The sequence below is a fragment of the Sapajus apella genome, unplaced genomic scaffold (genome assembly GCF_009761245.1).
Source record: "Sapajus apella isolate SASKATOON/1434 unplaced genomic scaffold, GSC_monkey_1.0 scaffold21, whole genome shotgun sequence".
NCBI classification, from domain to species: domain Eukaryota; kingdom Metazoa; phylum Chordata; class Mammalia; order Primates; family Cebidae; genus Sapajus; species Sapajus apella.
The window spans coordinates 4,817,461-4,840,710 of record NW_022436961.1 but is presented as its reverse complement, the minus strand read 5'-3'; the positions used below and the strand labels follow the sequence as shown (position 1 = coordinate 4,840,710).

General features: G+C 37.9%; 1 protein-coding gene across 2 annotated transcripts in view; it reads left to right on the top strand.

The window, feature by feature from the left end:
• The window catches only part of ADAM9 (ADAM metallopeptidase domain 9), a 115,845-nt gene that overhangs the window by 47,753 nt on the left and 44,842 nt on the right, over positions 1 to 23,250 (top strand). For both annotated transcript variants that reach the window (XM_032288141.1, XM_032288140.1), the window contains exons 13-15: positions 7,772 to 7,864; positions 8,861 to 9,056; positions 22,189 to 22,294. In XM_032288141.1, coding sequence (XP_032144032.1) covers positions 7,772 to 7,864; positions 8,861 to 9,056; positions 22,189 to 22,294 — 395 coding nt within the window. The remainder of the gene's footprint in view (positions 1 to 7,771; positions 7,865 to 8,860; positions 9,057 to 22,188; positions 22,295 to 23,250) is intronic.

Here is a 23,250-nt window from a genome sequence, read left to right as displayed (position 1 = left end):
ACTCATTGTTCTAAACCCATGCCCATCTTTGTTAGGATTGTTCCGTAGCCATATTCCTTATCATACTTAGCCATGCTCCTCTCAACATGGCCTGCTTGAGCCCTTTTCTCCTAGGCCTTGCATTAAGTTTGAAAGATACTTGTTCAACTGTGTGTTAAGTTCTCTACTGTATTCTCAATCTTCTCCATTAGTGCATCTTTTTCTTCCCTACCTGACCATGCCTGCATTTTACCAGGTGACTTTGCTTCCCAGAAAGGTAGTATGTGCCTTATAATGGAGCTATGTTGGGCTTTTATGGCAGTATTGATGCACGTCAGGGACTTTTGGTACGTATCTTACACAGTATAACCCTCATAATAACCCTAAGGATTGGTAGTTTTAATAGTCCCATTTACAGATGAGGAAAATGAGACCTAAGCAAGTTATGTTTAATTTCTAAATTAAGATGCCATCAGGATGACTAAGACCGTTCTCTTTCTAGGCATTCTCAGCTTCTTCCTGAAATATTTTATTAGTCTTGTTTTCTTCTAACTTTACTAGCAAACTTACTCAAATAGTAGTCTATATTTGCTTCTTGAGCTTTCTCACTACAAAATTACTCTTAAAAAATACTTCCTCTCCCTCAAATATCACAGGGTTTTTTTTTTGGTATAAGAGTTTCAAATAGAGCTGGGCGTGGTGGAACGCACTTATAATCCCAGCACTTTGAGAGGCTGAGGTGGGAGGATTGTTTGAGGCCAGGAGTTTGAGACTAGCCTGAGCAACATAGCAAGACCTTGCGTCTTATAAAAAAAAAAAATGCCAAATATGGTGGTGTGAGCCTATAGTTCTAGCTATCCAGAGGCTGACGTGGGTGGATTGTTTGAGCCTTGGAGATTGAGGTTACAGGGAGCTATGATTGCATCACGGCACTCCAGTCTAGGCAACAGAGTGAGACCCTGGCTTGAAAAAAAAAAAAAATTCAAATAGTAAGTAAAAGCAACCTTACACACCTTTTTTCCCCCATAAATCTTTTACTTTCTTTTCTTATAAGAGTGATGTATTTCTTTTTAGAGTCTTCCATACATTTATATACAGTATACAATAGGTACATGTATAAATATTGAGCTTGTTTTATGATTTATTTTTACTTTAATGCGGTAAGAATACTTAGCATGAAATTGACCCTTGTAAGAGATTTTTAAATGTGTAATACAATATTGTTAAGTCCGAGTATTATGTTGTACAGAACATCTCTAGAACTTTTTCGTTGTGTATAACTGAAACTTTATATCTGTTGATCAACAACTCCCCATTTTCTGTTCCATGAGCCCCTGGCAACCACTATTCTGTTCACTGCTTTTATGAACTTGACTATTTTAGATACCTAATATAAGTGGAATCACACAGTATTATGTCCTTTGTGGCTACCTTATTTCACTTACATGGTATTGTATACTCAAGTGTCATCTATGTTGTTGCAATAACAAGATTTCCTTATTTTTTTGGAAGTAGTATTCCATTGTATGTGTGTATGTGTATGTATATATGTACTTTTTAAAATCTACCACATTTTCTTTATCCATCCAACTGTTGACAGACATTTAGGCGGTTTCTACATCTTGGCTACTGTGAATAATGCTGTAGTGACCATAGGAATGCTAATATCTCTTCAGGATCTTGATTTCGTTGTAGATAAGTATCCAGAGTGGAATTACTAAATCACATGGTAGTTATATTTTTAATTTTTAAAGGAACCTTCATAATATTTCCATAGTGGTGGCACCATTTTGCATTCTTCCAAATAGTGCACAAGAGTTCCAGTTTCTCCACATTCTTGCCAACACTTGTTGTCTCTTGTTTTTTTCCATGATAGCAATCCTAACAGGTATGACGTGATATTTCATTGTGGTTTTGATTTGCATTTCCATGATGCTGAGTGACATTGAGCATCTTTTCATATACCCGTTGGCCATTTGTGTGTCTTCATGGAGAAACGTCTATAAAGTCTTAGGCTCATTTAATTTAATTTATTTTTTGTTTCTTTTAATATTTTAATATATTTAGGGGATGTAAATGCAGATTTCTTACAAGTGTATATTGCATATTGGTAAAGTGAGGGCTTCTTGTGTACCCATCGTTCAAATAGTGAACATTGTACCCAATAGGTAATTTTTCAGCCCTCCCATCCCTCCCATGCTCCCAACCTTTTGGGGTCTCCATTGTCTGTTATTCCACTCTATATATCCATCAATACTGATTGCTTAGCTCCCACTTATAAGTGAGAACATGCAGTATTTGACTTTCTGCTTCTGAGTTATGTCACTTAGGATACTTAACTCATTTTAAATCAGGTTATTAGTTTTTCTTTTATTGCTATTGAGCTGTTACACTTCCTACATATTTGGAAAGTTTATCCCTTATCAGATAGATGGTTTGCAGATATTTTCCCCTATTCCATAACTTGGCTTTTCACTCTGTTGATTGCTTCCTATGCTGTGTAGAAGGTTTTTAGTTTGATATAGTCCTCGTCTATTTTTGCTTCCGTTGCCTAAAATTTTGGCATCATATCCAGGAAATCATTGCCAAGACCAATGTCATGAAGCTTTTCATCTATGTTTTCATTTAAGAGTTTTACTGTTTCAGGCCTTACGTTTAAGTCTTTAATTCATTTTAAGTTGATTTTTGTTTATAGTGTAAGATAAGGTTCCAATTTCACTCTTTTGCATGTTGATATCCAGTTTTCCCAGGACCATTTGTTGAAGGGACTACCTTTTCGCCATTCTTTTTCTTGGCATCCTTGTTGAAGATCAGGTGATCTCATTGTGGGTTTTTATTTTTGCTTGCTTTTTTTTTTTTGAGACAGAGTCTTGCTCTGTCGCCCAGGCTGGAGTGCAGTGGCACAATCTCCTGGGTTCAAAAGATTCTCCTGCCTCAGCCTACCAAATAGCTGGACTTACAGGTGCCTGTCACTGTGCCTGGCTAATTTTTATATTTTTAGTAGAGACGGAGTTTCACCGTGTTGACCAGGCTGGTCTTGAACTCCTGACCTTGTGATCTGCCCACCTCAGCCTCCCAAAGTGTTGTGATTACAGGAGTGAGCCACTGTGCCCAGCAATTTTTGCATTCTTTATTCCATTGGTCTATATGTCTAAATGTCTGAACCGAGATAAATTGGGATATAAATTGGGATGACTCAATATACAAAAATCAGTTAATGAGATCAGGTGCGGTGGTGCATGCCTGTAATCCCAGCACTCTGGGAGTCTTAGACAGGCAGATTTCTTGAGTCCAGGAGTTTGAGACCTCTCTAGGCAACGTGGCAAAACCCCGTTTCTACAAAAAATATAAAAATTTGCTAGGCATGGTGACATATGCCTGTAGTCCCAAATACTCAAGAGGCTGAGGCACAAGGATCACTTGAGCCCACGAGGCCAGAGCTGCAGTGAGCTGTGTTTGCAGCACTGCACTCTAACCTGGGTGACAAGAGTAAGACCCTGTCTCAAAAAAAAAAAAAAAAAAATTAATGAGATATATAACACAATAACAAAATGAAGAATAAAAATTGCATGATCATCTCAATAGATACAGAAAAAGCATTTGATAAAATTCAATATCCTTTCATGCAAAAAGCTTTCAACAAACTAAAAATAGAGGAAAATACTGTCAACATAATAAGGTTGTATATGAAATTTAATTCCAATTTATACCCAAGGATAAATTTTACTTGGTTATGGTGTATTTTACTTTTAATGTGCATCTGGATGTCCATTTCCTTCCCCAGATTTAGGAAAATTTCAACCATTATTTCCTTGAATAAGCTTTTTGGTACTTTTTCTTTGTCTGTTCCTTTTGGGATTACCACAGTGTATATATTGGTTTCTTGATGGTGTCTCATAAGTCCCTTAAGTTTCTTCACTTTTATTTCTTTTTTCTTTTTGCTCCTCTGACTTGATAAAGTAACCAGATTTTGAGTTTGTTGAATCTTTCTTCTGTTTGCTCTGATCTGCTCTTGAACTCCTCTGCTGCATTCTTCCATTAAGTTAGTGTATTCTTTGGCCCCCAAATTAGTGAGAAGACCTTCACTAATTAACCTGGCCAAAGCTTTTTTGGGCCTCTCAAACTTTCATGTTTGTTAAAACTGCTGTTTATGTTGTTGTTAGCCCCCTGGTGTCCACACTATGCGGGAGCCCATCAGTGTTCCACGAGAGGGGAGAAAGAAGTGAATTTGTTGGGCAGTCCCTGGAGAAGTTGGAACGTGTAGCATGTGGCCCAACTGTTTCTCTTTCCAGGGAAAAGCTTGGAAGTGTTCTTTTTTTTTTTTTAAAATCACTGTGTTAAATTGGGTAGAGGAACTGTGGCAAGTGTCTGAGTGTCCTTGGGTAGCTCCTAGAAAAATTGTAGCATTGGATATGTGGTCCTCCTCCAGGAGAAGCTAAGAGCTTCCTTTTTATTATTGTCCATTTGCTTTGTGTTGAGACAGGGTGAGGAGCTGTGGGAAGTACCCACATGCTACTTTAACCTGCCACCTTTGTTCTCTGAAACCCCCCAGGGGCCTAATATATTCCAGGTCCTAATGTCCTCAGAGGCAGATGAGATAGAAGATAGTCCCCAGGCAGCACTCTAAAAAACTGTGTAATGTTAGATGTGTGGCCCAACTCTTTCACTCCTCAGGGACATGCTGAGAGCTGTTTCCTCCTGATCATATGTGTTGTGCCGTGGGCTGGGATTGTGGTGAGAAAGTATCTCCAGTTTTCCTACTGGTTTCAATGTAGCTGGTTTTACAATTGCCTGGGATGTAGTGTCCTCTTAACTAGTTTCTGGGTTTCTCACAAAGGGAATTGATTAGTGTGTTACTGTTGCATTGCCGACTTTTTATAGGAAATTTGTTAGCCTTCAATATAAGTTAAAATGCACATGCTTTTAGATCTAGTAATTCTACCTTTATGTAACTATCTTAGAGAAATATTTGTATATATCCACATGGGGTGTATACAGCACTGCCTGTTGGAGGAAGGAGAATCCAGGACTTTGTATTCTCCCATCTTGGTGATACCACTCTGGCTTTTATTTATGTGCGTAAATAAAATCAGACAATATTGTTTAAAATTGACTTAAAATCAGTTGTGTGCAGATTTTTTTCTGTTACAATATCCTGGACATTTTACTGTATCATTATATTATGTAGACATAATGCTTTAATTTGCTGAATAGTATTCCAGTACTATGATTTATTTAACCAGACTCTAATAAATTGCTATAATTAGTGTAGAAACAGTGCTGCGTATACATCCTGTATATACCTCTCATATATATATAAATATACACACCTCATATGTATATATACAAATGTTTTTCTAAGATATATTGTACATAAAGGTAGAATTATTGGCTCTAAAAGCATGTACATTTTAACTTTTATCAGAAGCTAATATGTTGTTTTCCGACAACAGTGTATTATGTCATTGGGTACCCACAGTCTTACCAGCACAGGATAATATTGGTTGTCTTATTTTTGGCAAGCTAATGAGTTAAAAAATAAGAAGATACTGTTTTAGTTTACATATTTTCATGTGATTATAGATCATAGACATCATTTTCTTCTCTGAATTATTTTATGTATTCCTTGTCAGTTTTTCTGCTGGTTCATTGAATCTTTTTTTAAATTGATTTTCAGGCCTCTTTATATAAGATGGACATAACTCCTTATATATGTTCTAATATTCTTTATAGCTTATTTAACTTTTCATAGGTTATATTTTATGTTGAAATTTAAAATTTAAATCAAGGCAAACTTAGTAATTTTTTTCCCGTAATGGTTTCAGAAATTTGTATCTTGATCTGGCTTTTAGTATTCCTATTTATAGATCATCATCATAGTCCCTCCACAAATCATTTTAGATTTTTTTAATTTATATTTTTTATGTTAACACTTTAATTGAGGAGGGGGCATGTGGAGTAAGCTTAGAAATTAAACTTATCCACTAACCATCAATTATTGTGGAGCCATTTTAAAATGGTACTTTTATGATAAACTAAGTTCTTATATACATTGTCTATTTCCTGATTCCCTGTTCTTTCATGAAGCCACTGTCCTGCAGTGTTTTTGAACTGGCCAGCATTCATGTACAGATCTTTATGTGAACTTATGTTTTTAATTCTCTTGGGTAAATGCCCCAGAGTGGAATGACTTGGTTAGCTGGTAGAGGTATATTTAACTTTCAAGAAATTCTCAAACTGTTTTCTAAAGTAATTGATTGTGTACCATTTCTCATGTTCATCCTTAGTGTATGAGAGTTCTCATTCTTTCATATCCTCCCCAGTACTTCATGTGGTCAGTCTTTCTAGTTTTAGCCGTTCTATTAAGTGTAAGGTGGTGCCTCATTGAGGTTTTAATTTGCATTTTCTTAGTGACTAATGATGTGTTGAGCGTGTTTTCATGTGCTTATTGGCCATCAGGCTATCTTGTGGTGATATAACTGTTCAACTCTTTCCCCTCATTTAAAAATTTTGATTACTTATTATTGAGTTTTGAGACTACTTTGTGTATTCTGGATACAAGTTCTCTGTCAGATTGTCAATATTTTTTCCAAGGTGTAGCTTGCCTTTAGCTTAGCAGTATCTTTTGATGAGCAGAACTTTTACGTGTTGATGAAGTTTATTTTATAAATTTGTCATTTTATCGGTTCTTCTTTTGGTGTCATATCTAAGGACTTCTTGCCTATTCCACAGTTGCAAAGGTTTTCTCCTACAAGTTTTATGGTTTTAGGTGTTGCATTTAGTTCCATGATGCATTTTGACTTTTTTTTGGGTATATTTCAAGAAGTACATTAAAGTTCATTTATTTTAAAATGTTTATTATGAAATAATTATAATCTGACCAGAAGTTGCAAAATAATATAGAGTCCCATTTACTTTTCACCCAGTTTTCTTTAGTGGTGTTATCTTATAACGCTGTACCACAGAATAAAAAACAGAACATTGGCATTGCTATATTAACACAGAAGATGTCTCTGTGGGTGGGAGTTTGGTGGTAAGAAGGAGCTATGGCGGCCCAAAGTATAGTGAAAGAAGCAAGCAAGGTAAAAAGAGTTTCCAGCTAGGGTGAAGAGCCACCCAACAGGGTAGTTAGACCCTGAGCATGAAGCCTTTATGGATGCTAACCTCTCTGTGATCATCAAACATACTGTTATGGATGGAATGTTTGTGCTTCCCCAAAACTCATGTGTTGGAGCCCTAACCACTAGTATGGCTACATTTGGAAATGGGGCCTTTAAGGAAGTAATTAAAATTAAAAAGAGGTCATAGAGTGGGGTCCTGATCCGGTAGGATCAGTATCCTTAAAAGAAGAGACTCCATACATCTCACTTGCCTTCTCTCTGCACACATGCACTGAGGAAGGGCTATGTCAGCACACGCTAAGAAGGCAGCCCTCTGCAAGCCAGGAAGAGATTCCTCACCAGAAACTGAAATAGTGGAAAGCTTGATCTTGGATTTCTAGCCTCCAGAATTTCTGTAGTTTAAGCATATGGTATTTTGTTATAGCATTCTGAGCAGACTAAATAAGGCACACACTATGTGATTTCTGTCCTTTGAAATATGTTGAGACCTAAATACTTGCAGTTAAAGAGACACTGTTAAATCCAGAGGGATAGTAAGCATCTGTTTCTGGAGAGTAACTACTATAATCATGTTAGTATGAAATAGATTTTAGGTGTGAGATAAGAATTTTATTAATGAATAATAATGTCGGTAACTAATTTCTTTATTGACAGTCATTTTATGTTCACAGGAATGTGAATCGGACCCTTGCTGTGAAGGAAATACTTGTAAACTTAAATCATTTGCTGAGTGTGCATATGGTGACTGTTGTAAAGACTGTCGGGTAAGGAATTCCTCCCTATTGGGAACAAAAAAAAAAAAAAAAAGAAAAAGAATATCTGTGTATATCAAAAATTTTTTTGGATATCTCCAAGTAACACTTTTTTTATTTTATGGTCATGGGAAAATTTTTTATGACACTTGTGTATAATTTTAAAGCACAGTCTTTTATATTAAATGGTCCGTTGAGATTGTTTTCTAAGTAGAAACATTTTTTTCTGATTTTTAGAGTAACATATGCTTGTTAGAAATAATTCAATAACACCAAAGTATAGAAAGTAGAGAATGAAAGAGCTTCTATCATTTTCTACTCTTCAGGTAACCATTGTTGATAATTTGTTAACATAATCACTTCTTTCTATACAAATGTGAGTGTATGTGTGTAGGTGTGTTTTTAAGTGGTTAAGCCCAAATACATGTATTTTTACTACCTGCTTTTTTCAATATGACACCATAGACTTTTTTCCCATTCATGTAGTAGTTCTATTATACATGGTTATATAAGTAGTATTACCTGTACAGTTATATCATAATTTCTTTAGTCAACTAATGATAGACATTTTGATTGCTTCCAATTATTACTTATAAGAGAAATCACTGGTACAGAATATTCAAAGTAAGTTTTTAATATACATTTTATTTATCTTTTCCAAATGTGCCGGTCTATATTTTTACCAACAGTGTTATCAAATACTTATTTCCTTATGCCAATATTGGTTACTAGCAAGCGCTATACTCCTAGTTAATTCAATAGGTGTAAAGGGTTCTTACATTTTTATTTAGTTTGCATTTCTTTTAGTTACAAATGAGGTCTTGTTTCTTCATTTTCCATGGTTACAACTTACATGAATTGCCTATTAGCCATTGTTCATTTTTCTATTGGGTTAATCTTCTGTTATTGTTAGAATGCTTTATGGATGTAAATGCTGTGGTTTCACATTTGATTAATTTGTGGACGTTGTCCTGATATATTTGTTTAATTTGAATCTTATTTCACTAGTTCCTTCCAGGAGGTACTTTATGCCGAGGAAAAACCAGTGAGTGTGACGTTCCAGAGTATTGCAATGGTTCTTCTCAGTTCTGTCAGCCAGATGTTTTTATTCAGAATGGATATCCTTGCCAGAATAACAAAGCCTATTGCTACAACGGCATGTGCCAGTATTATGATGCTCAGTGTCAAGTCATCTTTGGCTCAAGTAAGTTATCATCATTTATTATTGGTTGTTTTGATATTATTTTTGATTTAGATTTTTAAAAAAAGGTAATTAAACATTATTGATAAAATTGAGGCTCTCCTATTTCTCATCATATTTCCTTTCTTCTTTGGAGGCAGTCATGATTATGAATTTAATATGCACAGATTTAGTTGATGTTTCTTATTTTTACTGTCTATATCTTTTTATGTTTGGCCTAACATACACACACAGATACATATATAGTATCCTCTAGTTTTAATAATGTTGAGTTGTTCACTTAGTATGTTCTTGAAATTCATCTATATTGATATATCTTAGCACATTTAAGTATTCCATTAGATAAATGGATTGATCATGATTTTGTTATTCTCTGACTGATAGATATTTAGGATTTAAAAAAATTTATGTATTTTTTCTTTTGAAAGTTCCTATTTTTATCAAGGGCATACACATAAAGAGCCACATTACTATGTAATGCATACTATGAACAAATAAGGACTGTTCCCACCCAGTGTTCCCATCACTTGAGGAAATTTTGCCTTTTTTGGCTAAGATTTTTGATAACTTCTGCTAGGTCTTTAGATAATCTCTTGGCCATGTTACATTTTGATTTTTTTTGTTTTAGGCATTAGTTATTAATTTCTCACTATAGAAGGTAAGATAGTTTTCTTCCCATTATACCTATGCTCATTTCCATTCTCCATCCTCCCAATATGGATTAATTGTAATTTTAGTTAGGGCAGTGTTGAATATGTATTGCATAGTGGCCACATTAATGCTATTCACAACTAAACTATATAGTAAGTTATAATTACTTTCCTGCCTTTTGTTTTTTCTAGAGTTACTAATTTCCTCTCTCCCTCCCTCCCTCCCTCTCTCTCTCTCTCTCTCTCTCTCTCTCTTTCTCTCTCTGTCTCTCATCTCTCTCTTTTGGTCTGGTTAGTTTCCTATGTAGTTTCCATTAATTGACCTTTATATTGTTAACCAGTGGCCTGATTGTGCCTTGAGTTGATTAGAAACATCAAGTATTCTATTTATTTCAATTTTTTCAAATAAGTCTGAACAGAAGGCCTCTGTTCCTCTTCAGTCTTGACTGATTTCTCTCTGGTATTAGTTAGGGTTCTCCAGAGAAATGGAACCATTGTGTTGCACATTTATATATACAGTCTTATACCATGTAACATTTTGGTCAGTGAGAGACTGCATGTACAACAGTGGTCTCATAAAATTATAATACTGTATTTTTACTGTAACTCTTCTATGTTTAGATATGTGTAGATACCTTTTCTATGTTTAGATGCCATTATGTTACAATTGTCTACAGTATTCAGTACAGTGACATGCTGTACAGATTTGTAGCCTAGGAGCAATAGACTGTACCACATAGCCTAGGTGTGTAGTAAGCTATACCACCTAGGTTTAAGTGCACTCTGTGATGTTTGCACAATGACAAAATCACGTAACAATTCACTCCCCAGATCATATCCCTGTTGTTAAGTGATACATTACTATAGATATATTACTGTATATGTAATCTGGAGGATTTATTACATGAATAATATTTATGTATACTGTATTATTTATATATATAATATGCAACATATTACATATTTATTACATGAAAATCTAATATATTCTCCTGGAGGAATCTGATATATTAGATTCATGTAATAAATCCTGCATAATAGCATAAGCCCATATATGAATTGGCTTGTGTGATTATGGAGGCTGGTAAGTGTCAGATCTGCAGGGTGAGTCAGCAATCTGGAGACCCTGTAGAGCTGATGGTATAGTTCCAGTTAGAAGTCTGGCAGGCTCATGACCGTGAAAGAGCTAGTGTTTCTGTTCATTTCCAAAGGCAGGAAAAAAGCTGATGTCTCACCCCAAAGGCCTTCAGGAAGACTTTTCTCTTACTTGAGGGAGGATTGGCCTTTTCATTCAAGTTTAAAATTGATTGATGAGGCCTACTTCCAATAGGGAGGGCAATCTCCTTTACTCAGTCTATGGATTTCAATGTTAATCTCATTCAGAATCACCCTTACAGAGACATCCATAATTATGTTTGATTAAATATCTGGGGATTCTGTGGTTGAGTCAAATTAACCCTACCACAGGGGGTAAAATTAATCCTAATCAAAAGTTCACTCCTTGTCAACTTGAAACCCATAGTTACCTTCTGAAACTATACCAAATCTCTAAATGTGGACCTTGTTAAGGGCATAGTTCCACCTAGCATGATATAATACCACTATCCTGCATACAACTAGAACTTCACTAACCTCTTTCCCAGAAAAGGAGGTAAAGTCCTTGAGTCATGTTTATTCGTCTTCTTGATGCCCCTTAACTTAAATGCCGGGATATAAAGTTAACCATACTTAAATATTGTAATATCAAGTCAATAGATCTTATGTTGCATGATAAAGGTGTAAGGAATGAAAACATTATTTGCTCAATACATGTGTATATGTATACACACACACACTCTCTCTCACACACACACCTATTCTTAATGAAACAGTCTTTATTTCTGTAACTGGTCACGTGATTGTAGCTGGTATTTATAACTAACTTCTACCCATTCTGTATTCCCTTTGCCTTCAGCAAGCACATTAGCTGTCTGTGGTTCTTTACCTGTTAGGGTGACCCAAACTGTCCTGCCTAGATTGGGTTGTTACCATTGAACTTGAACTTAATCATGGAGCATAGTAATACTAAGAGATGCCTTAAGGGATCTCCTGCATTCTAGACATACTCTTCCTTGCTTCCATTGTGGAGTAGTAGTCCAATTTCCCTTTGGTAGTTCATATCAGTAATTCTACCTGGCATAGAAACTGCATTCTTTGCCTGTTGACTCGGAGGTATGAGGAGCCAATGTGGCTGGGCCCCTGGCTTAATTTCCAGTTCAGTGGAATCATTGTTGCGGTTCCTGGTGGTAGCATTCCTCCCTGTGGAACTAAGGCCTCTAGGCCAGCAGAGTATAAAGTCATGGGAACAGAAAACAAGATTTTGCTAGTGAGTCACTATGGATAATGTTGAGTGGTGCTCTTCCCATTTCTACCCCATGATACCTGGACACATGAATCCTGTTTGTGGGAAAAACAGCATTAGATATTGGCTGCTGAGTGAGAGCATATACAGCCTTTTGGAGGACCTTGCCCCAGCACTGTAAGGTATTGCTACCTAGTGGCACTGTAACTGCGTCTCCAAAAGGCATTTCCATTGTATTGTCAGCCAGCTGCTTCAGGAGGGTGGGGAAGGAACATGGTAAGGCATGTGCATGGGCCCATTGCCTTACTTCATTTGCTATCAAGTGAATTCTTTGGTCTGAAGTAGTGCTGTGTAGAATATTATGATGGTGGTGGGGGAAGCGGAATTCTGTATATCCACAGAAAGTAGTTTTAGTAGTTCACAGAAGTGTTGTTACAGGGACGGCAAATCTACATGAAGGGTGTGTGTCTATCCCAGTAAGAACAAAGCAGTGCCTTTTTAATAATGGAAAGAGAAAAATATAATCAACTTGCCACCAGGCAGCTGACTGACTAACCTAGGGAATGGTGCCATATTTGGGACTCAGGATTGGATTTTGCTACTGGAGAATTTGGGCACTTAGCAGCAGCAATAGCCATCTCAGTTGTTGAGAGGAAGTCCATGATGCTGAGCCCATGCACACCGCCAACCCTGCCACTGTGAGTACTTGGTTCAGAGCCCATGGATGAGAATAGGCGGCTGGGGAAAGAATGAGTCATCCTCTCTACTTGATTATTAAAATTCTCCTCTGCTGAGATCACCCTTTGGCAAATATTCACATAGGACACGAATATCTTTGCCATACCACCCAGTCATTGGCTATAGCCCATAAATTGGTATATAATCACGTCTGGCTATTTCTTCTTCCATGGAAAGTGAACAGTCAGGTGGACTTCAGGGATGACCCAGAAGGGGGCTGTAGTGCTACACTCATCCACTTTTGGTTCTTCATATCATGTAGAACCATCTGCAAACCAGGTCCCTGTCTCCTTTTCTCCTGTCACCTGATGGGTAGGAAATTACCCCCAGGTCATAGGTGCTGGCTAGGAGAGAAAATGTAGTGTAGCAGGAATGGGGAGCAGGGGCATTTGGGCCACTCCTTTATGTGACTTGTGCCTTCCAGGCCCTGGTGGGGCCCAGTTACATACGTTGCACTTCCATTTTGTAATGGAGTGCTGCTGCACTGCCCAGCTTTGTAGCTTGGTGAGTCAGATGACATCCAGTTTACTATGGGCTGCTCAGGTTGAATGGTAACTTGGTGGCCGATGTTCAGTTAAATGTTCAGTTTCTACTTTAAGGTCCAGTAGTAGACCAATAGTTGTTTCTCAAAAGGAGAGTAGTCATTCACAGAGGATCACAAAGCTTTGCTCCAAAATACTGAACGCCTGCACTGCACCTGACCTATAGGGAACTGTCAGAGGCGCTAAACATTTCTGTCTGTCACTGCTGCTTCTGTCTGTCACTGCTGCTTCAAGCACTGTTTGATCTGCTTGATCAGGTGGACTAAGCAACAGAACATCTTGCCTGTCAGCCAGGGCCTATTGCAGAATTTCCCTTTGTTTTGGGCCCAGCTCAAAATTAGCAGCTCTTTGGGTCACTGGGTAAATGGGCCAGAGTTAGGCAACCAAATGAGGAACATTTTACCTTCAAAAATCCAAATGGACTGCCAAGTATTGTGCCATTCTGTTGGTTTTGGGAGTGGCCAGATGCTACTTCTCCTTCCCCTTAGAAAGGATATCTTGACATGCCCCTCACCACTGGACATCTAGAAATTTCACTCAGGTAGCAGGCCCCTGAATTTTTGTCACATTTATTTTCTACTTTCTGTCATGCAAATATCTTACCAGTGTCAAGAGTAATTGCTTCTTCTTGCTTATTAGGTCTAATGAACGTAATGTCTTCAATGACTAGTGTGATATTTTGTGGAAGGGAAAGGCAATCGAGATCTCTAAAACCAAATTATGACATGGAACTATAGAGTTGATATTCCTCCTAAGTAGGACAGTGAAGGTGTATTGCTGGCCTTGCCAGGTGAAAGTGGCCGCTTCTGGTAGGCTGTGTGGATGGGTATAGGTAAAGGTATTTTTCAGATCATAGCTGCATACCATGTATTAGGGGATGTGTTAATTTGCTCAAGCAATGAAGTACATTTGGTACAGCAGCTTCAATTGAGGTCGCCACTTAGCTAAGCTTATAATAATCCACTATCATTCTCTAAGATCTGTCTAGTTTGGAGACCAGGCCAGATAGGCAAGTTGAATGAAGATGTGATGAGAGTCCTCACCCCTGCATCTTTCAAGTCCTTGATGTTGACACGAATCTCTGCATTCCCTCCAGAGATGTGATATTACTTTTGACTTACTATTTTCCTAGGTAGAGTCAGTTCTAGTGGGTTCCTCCTGGCCTTTCTTACCATAATAGCCATTACTGCACAGGTCGGGGCACGAGTGTGGTGGTTCCACTGCCAGTTGCTGAGTGTGTCTGTTTCAATTATGCATTCTGGAACTATGGGGAAAAACCCACAAGGTGGGTTTAGGGACCCACTAGGCCTGCTGTGAGATGGACTTGAGGTAAAACTTCATCAATCACCTGACTTTCATAAGCCCCTACTCTGACTTGTTGACCACAGTGATATTTTGGGTCTGCTGAATTATCATTTCAGATATAGGGGGAGGTTCTTGAAAGGTCTAATTATTTCTGTTTTCTCAGTGCACAGTGTCTTATTCTGATCAATTCTGTCTTAGTCTATTTCGTGCCATTATAACAAAATACCACAGACTGGGTAATTAATAGTGAACAGAAATTTATTGGCTCACATTTCTGGAGACTTGAAGTCCAAGATCAAGGTGGTAGCATCTGATGAGGGTCATTTTACTGAGTCATCATATGAGGGAAGATGGTTGGGCAAGAGACAAAGTGGGGCCAAACAAACCCTTTTATAATAATATTAATCTTATCCATGAGGGCAGAGCCATCATGGCCTAATCACCTTTTAAAGGTCCCACCTCTTAATACTGTCACAATGACAATTAAATTCCAACATAAATTTTAGAGAGGACAAACATTTAAACCATAGCAGGCTGCTCTAACAAGATATACTGTAAACTGTGTGGCTTAAATGGTAGGCACTTACTTCTCAGAGTTCTAGAGGCTGGGGAGTCTAAGATCAAAGTGCCAGTCAATTCGATTCTTCATGAGAGGTCTCTCTCTTCTTCTTATAAGGCCACCAATCCTATCATAAGGGTCCCATCCTCATGATCCCACCTAACTCTGATTACCTCCCACAGGGCCCATCTCTAAATACCATCACATTGGGGTTAGAGCTTCAACAGATGAATTGTGGGGTATATAAACATTGAAGGGGTATGCAAACATTCAGTACATAATAATTGCCCTGGTAAAAGGCCATAGGTCCCTTGGAAATGTCTGGAATAATGATTAATAATATAAATTTTTGGCAGTGTATGGGGGGGTTATTCCTTAGGGAGACCTACCCCGCCTTTATTTGAGAGTTTCTGTTTCTGTAAACTGGCTCAAGTCAAGGAATTGATTAAGAGGCTGTGACTTTCTGTTTTTATGATTGAAGTTGGACTTTTGTTTACTTGGCCTAGAATTTTCTTACTTGTACAGATCAAGTAAGACTATAGCAAGCTTCCTATCTTCCTTCTACTCTAGACAGAAACAGTGTGATCAACTAGCCAATGCCATAAGTTTTTGAATGGGTCAGGTTATTCTGATTGCTGCTTTGACTTTGCTATTCATTATGGTAACCATGCCCACCTTGCCTTTTGTGGTTGAATGTTGGCACTTTCTTATCACCTAGGATCTGATACTTTCATTGCATTTACGTTTCCCAACTCAGTGGCCATAGCTCCTACTCCAAGGTCTGGCCTTCAGATAAGAGCAATCACAGAGCTTTTCAAGGATGCTGGGGCTCCCCTTACAAACTTATCTCTTACAGTCTTGGTGAAAAGTGTGTTTTCTCGATTCTTCCAGGGTGAGTAAGTAGGTCTTAAGTGACACATCGACTCTAACATTTTAGTCTCCCTCAGACTTTGAATCCTTTTCTCTGCATTAAACTGAGATAGGCCCTGCATTTCACTGAGATAGGCCCTGCATTTCCAACTTGCTCACTGTGAGCTGCCTTTTGGTTCACGTTTCAGTCAACCAACCGAACAAATTGTTAGACACCTTTCTAACTCCCTGAAAGGCAGCATTCAATGCAGACTCTCTGCTTTGTGAGTCTACATCAATAAATTCATCCCAATTCATCTTTATGTTCCTTCTCATTTTCTCACACCCTAATATCCATTCCCACACATGTTCCCTGGATTTCTGTCCGTGTAAATTAGAAAACTCAGGTAGTCTTGGAGTGTGGTGAACTGTGGTAAACTTCCTAATGGGTCGTACTTAGTACCTCACCTTAGGGGCATTTTCTATGACTCGAGTCTGGTTATAGGTTTAGAAGCAATGAGGGATGTTAGAGGTGGATCCTGAGGGAAATTGGCATTGTCTTGCATGGCAGCTGCCTCCGGGGAGGCTATTACAGTTTCCTCAGGCAATACTTGGTTAGTCCTCTCAGATGATAGAGAGGCTGTTTCTACTGGCAAAGACAACTCATCAGAATGTACAGGCTCAGCCAGGTGCTGTGGCTCATGCCTGTAATCCTAGCACTTTGGGAAGGTGAGGGAGGCAGATCACTTGAGGTCAGCAGTTAGAGACCAGCCTGGCCAACATGGCAAAACCCCATCTCCATTAAAAACACAAAAGTTAGCTGAGTGAGGTGGTGCACATCTGTAGTCATGGCTACTTGGGAGGCTGAGGCAGGAGAATCACTTGAACCTGGGAGGTGGAGGTTGCAGTGAGCTGAGATTTGTGCTACTGCATTACAGCCTGGGCAATAGAGCAAGACTTTTTTTAAAAAAAAAAAAAAAAAAAAAAAAAGAATTTAGAGGCTCAGTGTACCCAGCTCCATCGAGGTCACCCCACATGTCCTCGTTCCAACTTTCAAGATCCAGTTCCTTTTCCTCAATTTAACAGTAGATACCCTACAGGGCTAGGAGTTCAGTTTGGTTTCAGCCAGTCACAGGATAAGATTCCAGGTTTGATTTTCAGCAGTCTCAGCTTTGCAACTACAGGCGATATGGCTTTCCTTTAGGGCACACACAGAAACTTTCAGGTCACTTATATGGTGCTTGAACTAGGAATCCCTAAGCTTATTATCTTCTTTCCCTAATTTGTCCAGTAAAATAAGGATCAACCAGGCAATCTCATACTGTTAGTATGAGAAAAATGTTTGAAGGTATCATATGCATAGTTACCCAGATCCTTGCTTCTTGTAAGTATCTGATTAGGAGTCTCTAGTGGTGATATATTTTTATACTGCAATTACCATATCATGCCATGAATTATCAGTACTGTGTTTACTTTTGGAAATAGAGTCATAAGTGTCTTTAAAAACCTAATCAGATTAGATAACCCATTCTAGAAACCTTGGAACTGATTAAGAAAACTCATTCTCAAAGTTCTGTTCCTCTGGAACCGTTGTTGGTCCAAAATCTGAATTAGTTAGACTGCAATATCAATTGGAGATATACATATTATATATATGTTTATTTATTTATTAGAAGAAATTGGCTCATGTGATTACGGTTAGCAACTGAAAATCCCAGATTTATAGGATGAGTTGGCAAGCTGAAGACACAGGAGAGATGATGGTTTAGTTCCAGTCCAAGTTTGAAGGCGTGAAAACCAGGATCGCCAGTAGTATTAAGCTGAATTCCAAAGGCCAGCAGGATAAGACCCAGCAAGAGCCAATATCCCAGTTTGAAGACCATCAGGAAGAATTCTCTCTTATTCAAGGGAGTGTCAACCTTTTTGTTCTGGTTGGACCTTCAGCTGAGTGGGTGAGGGCTTCCATAGTAAGGAGGGAAGTCTGCTTTATACAGTCTACCAAGTTAAATATTAATCTGATCCCAAAGCATCCTCACAGAAACACCCAGAATAATGTTTGACCAAACATCTTGGTGCTCTATTGCCCAGTCAAGTTGACACAAATTAACCATCACACTCTGTATTTCTATCTCAGTATTTATCCTGAGATTTTTCACCATAATCTGAGGGTGAATTGTTGGCTGTCTCCCTTTTGAGTCTCCTGTTTGCATTTCCCATATTACCCTCCTTCTTGGTTTATTTCCTCCTTTACATGGAGCTTTCCTTTGAGTAGTTTCCTACTGAAACTAATAGGGTGAATTCGAGGTAAACATTTTGAGATCCTGCAAGTGTGACAGTGCTTTTATTTGGACTAATTACATGATTGGTAGTTTGATGGGGATTGAAATCATTTTCCGTCACAGTTTTGAAGCCATTGCTTGTTGTCTTCCAGTTTACAGAGTAGTTGTTGAAAACTCTGAAGCCATTCTGATTTTTGTACCTAGCTTTCCCCTTATCCCCTCTGAAAAAGCTTGGAGAATCACCTCTTCAAGGTGATATGCCTTGATATGGGTATGTTTTTGTTTACTGTGCTGTGTAATTGGTGGGTACATTCAATCTGGGAACTCATTTTTTTTAGTTCTGGAAATTTCTTCCCTTTCATTTTTTTGGTGTGATTTCTTTTCCTGGATCATATATTATTTGTATATTGGATTTCCTAGATTTCCTTGGATATTGGATTTCCTGGATTTTCTTATCTTTCCTGTCCTTTTATCTGTGTTTTTCTTTTTGACCTACTTTCTGAGTACCTTCTTTAACTTTATCTTTTAATTCTTTTATTTTGTTTTTCATTTCAGCCACTATGATTTCAGTTTTCAGGAACACTTTTATGTTCTCTGAGTTTTTTTTTTTTTTTTTTTTTTTTTGAGACAGTCTTGCTTCTGTTGCCCAGCTGGAGTGCAGTGGCGCCATCTTGGCGCACTGCAATCTCCGCCTCCCGGGTTCAAGCGATTCCTCTGCCTCCTGAGTAGCTGGGATTACAGGCGCATGCCACCACGCCCAGCTAATTTTTTTGTATTTTAGTAGAGACATGTTTTCACCATGTTGGCCAGGATGGTCTTGATCTCTGGACCTCGTGATCCACCTGCCTTGGACCTCGTGATCCACCTGCCTTGGCTTCCCAAAGTGCTGGGATTACAGGCCTGAGCCACCGTGCCTGGCCTGAAATAATCTGTTTTTATTCCATGCATGAAACATCTTCTCTCATGTCTGTCAGTATATTAATCACAATTTTTAAAAAGTTTTCTTTCTTCTGTGTAACCTCTGTTCCACATTACCTTTTTTCTTTGTTTGAATTTCTGTCTTTCACATCAGCCATGTTCCTCAGCTCTCCGATAGTCCTTGGTCTAAGAGAGAGGAGTAAGTAGCAGATGGGGTGATACGGCCGAACTTTTAAATTAGGGAAATGCCAAAACCCACATCTTTAGGCTTTTTCCGTCTTGGGCTGGTTAGATTCCCTTCTGAAGACCTTATCTATCTGCAGCCTGAAGGGGCAAGGCAGCATTCTGGGAAGTAAACAGGAAGTGAGGGAGAATAAGGCTGGGACCTCAGTGTAGGTAGGTAAATGCTCAGTTCATCCCGTTGTTTTTAGAACATCTTCTGTGCCTATTAATGTGCCTGATAATCTCTGAGTCCCAGAACTTTATATTTTACTGTCTCCAGAAAATAAACCTCCAGTCTTTTATCAGGGTAGAGAAGAGACAGTCACTTGGCTTCACAAAGGTGGGAGGTGACTTGTGGGTCAAACTGCTTCTAAAACAGATTTTCAAATTTTCTTCTTTATTCCTGCCACCTGCCCCTCCTTATTCTCTATATCCAGGGTTACCGCTTACTACCAGTTTCTTATCTTGGAGGAATTCTACGGTATAAGAAGGGTTGATCTCAGTTTTTTCTGTTGCTAGCTCAAGATTTAGTTTTCTGAGATACACTGAGTCATTTACTACTTAACCAATTTCTTTTCGGCTTCTACAGTTTTGCGCAGTCTCCTTTCCCACTTTCATTTGTCCATGGGTTTACAAATTTAAAAAAAAATCTACTTTCTTTGCTTTTGTGTGATTTTAGGAGGGAGGAAAAATACATGCATGTATTTAAACATTTTACCTGAAGTCTGTTGATGGCTTCTGATTTTAAAGATAAGTCAGTTAGCTCTGATGTTATGGGTTTAGTTTTTTTTTTTTCTTAGAAGATTTAGTAATAGTAACATATGGGTCTAGTTTTTATTCCTTTGAACATTTGAACTTTTGGAGAATAAAGGCTTAAAATTCCTTCACTAGCTCATGTATTCTCGAATTCCTTGTATTTTTAGTCAACACCAAATAAATATTAAATAAATGAACTTGAGAGCTAACATAAGAGGAGGTATTGAGGCTTACTATCAAATTTGGGCCTGAAAAAAACCTTATGAGAAAGGCAGGGGTCAGAGAGCTAAATGGTTTGCCTGAGGTCACACAACAGAAAGCAGCAAAACCATGATCTCAGCCACCATAAGCATGGTGAGCTGATGAAGACCTATTGCTAGAATTTATTAAAGACGTTGTTAAAAGAATATAACTTACATTGGTTTGCTTCTTAAATGGGAATAGGACATATTAAAATATTGAATATGCAAATAAGCAAAAGGTAGAAAATAAATATTTTCTCTCCTCTCAATATTCTGGATAAGTAACCACTGTTGAAAATTTGATGAACATCTTTCACTTATTTTTTATGCATATGAATGTATAATATATGAAAATTGGATCATATTGACATACTGCTTTAAAACCTGCCCCCTTTCAGCCTGGCAGGTAAGCCTTGACTCACTTAAAAAAAAATAGCCAGGTGTGGTGGTGCATATCTGTACTCCAGCTACTTAGAAGGCTAATGCAGGAGGACCACTTGAGCCTGGGAGGTTAAGGGTGCAGTGAGCTATGACCTTGCCACTGCATTCTAGCCTGGGCGACAGAATGAGACCTTGTTTCAAAAACACAAAAGAAAAGCTAAAATGTAACTACCTGTTTTCAATACTAACAATAAATTGTGAATACTTTTCCATGTTAAGCATTTTTATACAACATTGTGTTAATGATGTACTATAATTTATTTAAGCAGTCAACAGTGTTAGCAGTAAGTATCTATATAGCTTAGTTGTGGCTTCCATATGTTTTTCAGGATAAAGTTCCAGAAGCAGGATTGCTGTATTAAAGGCTTTTAAGACATTTCCACATAATCTCTAGAAATATTATACCACTTTATACCTTCACTAGCTATAAGTGACTGTTTATTTCTTCAAATGTTTCCAACATCAAGTATTTCCGTTTTTAAAACTTAGCCAATTTAGCAGCCAGAAAACATTTTTATTATTTAAAAATATGCATTTTGCAGCACAGGCAACATAGCAAGAGCCCATCTCTACAGAAAATAAAAAGAAAAAGTAGCCAGGCATGGTGGCATGTACCTGTAGTTCTAGCTATTTGGGAGGCTGAGGTGGGAGGATTTCTTGAGTCCAAGGGTTCAGAGTTACAATAAGCTATGAATGTGCCACTGCACTTCAGCCTGGGTGACAGAGCGAGATCCTGCCTCTTAGGAAAAAAAAGAAACAAAGAAAGGAAAAAAGGAAAGCAAGAATGGATTGATACTTTGTCATCTGTCATGAGTGTTTGTCAATTTATCTAATTCATAGGGACATCTAAACCAAGCGTCCGTTTATGGTAAATGAAAAAAGCAGAAGTAATAGCTGGCAGTGTTTTCTCCAACCCTTCCTAGCTGATCTAACCAGTGGTGCAGTTGATTTATATGTGAGAGCAGTGAGAATGCATATGCTGCAAATGGTACCATACTGTGCATGGCTTTTAATTTATTTATAATTTATTATTTAATAGCTTTCCTTTTAGGGCCTGAGTATTTGAGCCTATGCCAACTTTAAAGTGTAACTTAAGCTTTATTTTTACATTTTGTTGTTACACATGAAACGTGCAACAAAAACATATTAAGTGTAAGGCACGAAAGGTTTTCTGAGGTGTTGAGGCCATTCATCCAGGTGTTCAAGACTGTTGTAGGGAATACTTTTATTTCTAAAGCTAAATTGCCATAACGTTTTTTTCCTTTTTTCTTTTTTAAATGTTTAATGTTACAGAAGCCAAGGCTGCCCCCAAAGATTGTTTCATTGAAGTGAATTCTAAAGGTGACAGATTTGGCAATTGTGGTTTCTCTGGCAATGAATACAAGAAGTGTGCCACTGGGTAAGTGGAGATGAGGTCATAATGGAATATGAAAGATGATAAGATTTGTCATCTCTAGTATCTTTTTTTTTTTTTTTTTGAGATGGAATTTTGCTCTGTCGCCAGGCTGGAGTGTAGTGGCACGATCTCGGCGCACTGCAACCTCTGCCTTCTGGGTTCAAGCGATTCCCCTGCCTCAGCCTCCTGAGTAGCTGGGGATGTAGGCATGTGCCACCACATCTGGCTAATTTATTGTATTTTAGTAGAGATGGGGTTTCACTGTTTTGGACAGGATGGTCTTGATCTCCTGACCTTGTGATCTGCCTGCCTCAGCCTCTCAAAGTGCCAGGATTACAGGCATGAGCCACCACACCTGGCCATCTCTAGTATCTTTTACAACTGCTCCCTGTGACCACTGATTTTTTTCCACCCTTAAATACTTAACTTTTCAAACATTTTACAATACAAAGCCTCAGAGAGACTCTGGTGTTAGGAAAAGAACTGGTAACATAATTTGTCCTTTTAGACAGCAGCTACAATCTAGTGGTTTTCAGACTCTTTGTTTATCCTTGTTTAATAATAAAACCCCAGCTAAATACAGTTTTCATTTTCCATTCAATAAAAGATTATGTTACTAAGTCTCTAGATAAAGGTACCTGCAGAATCACCTCTGAACTTCATTATTTTCTTCTAGCTTTGTATAATTTCAAAATAATGAATTAAAACATTTTATATTTCTATAATTAACATTTGCTTTTTATAAAACAATAATAAAACATTACAAAGGAGGAAAAAGTCATCTATAATTTCAATCCACATATGTTCATTAATTTAAGGGTATTTTCTTCCTCACACTAACATTTTATATATTTGGAATTATTCTTAGGCTAAGCAACTACAGTGAAACAGTGCTTGCTAAGAAGAAATAGCAACAATGACCACCATGCCACTAAATCTGACAGTCGTTTTTAGGTCTT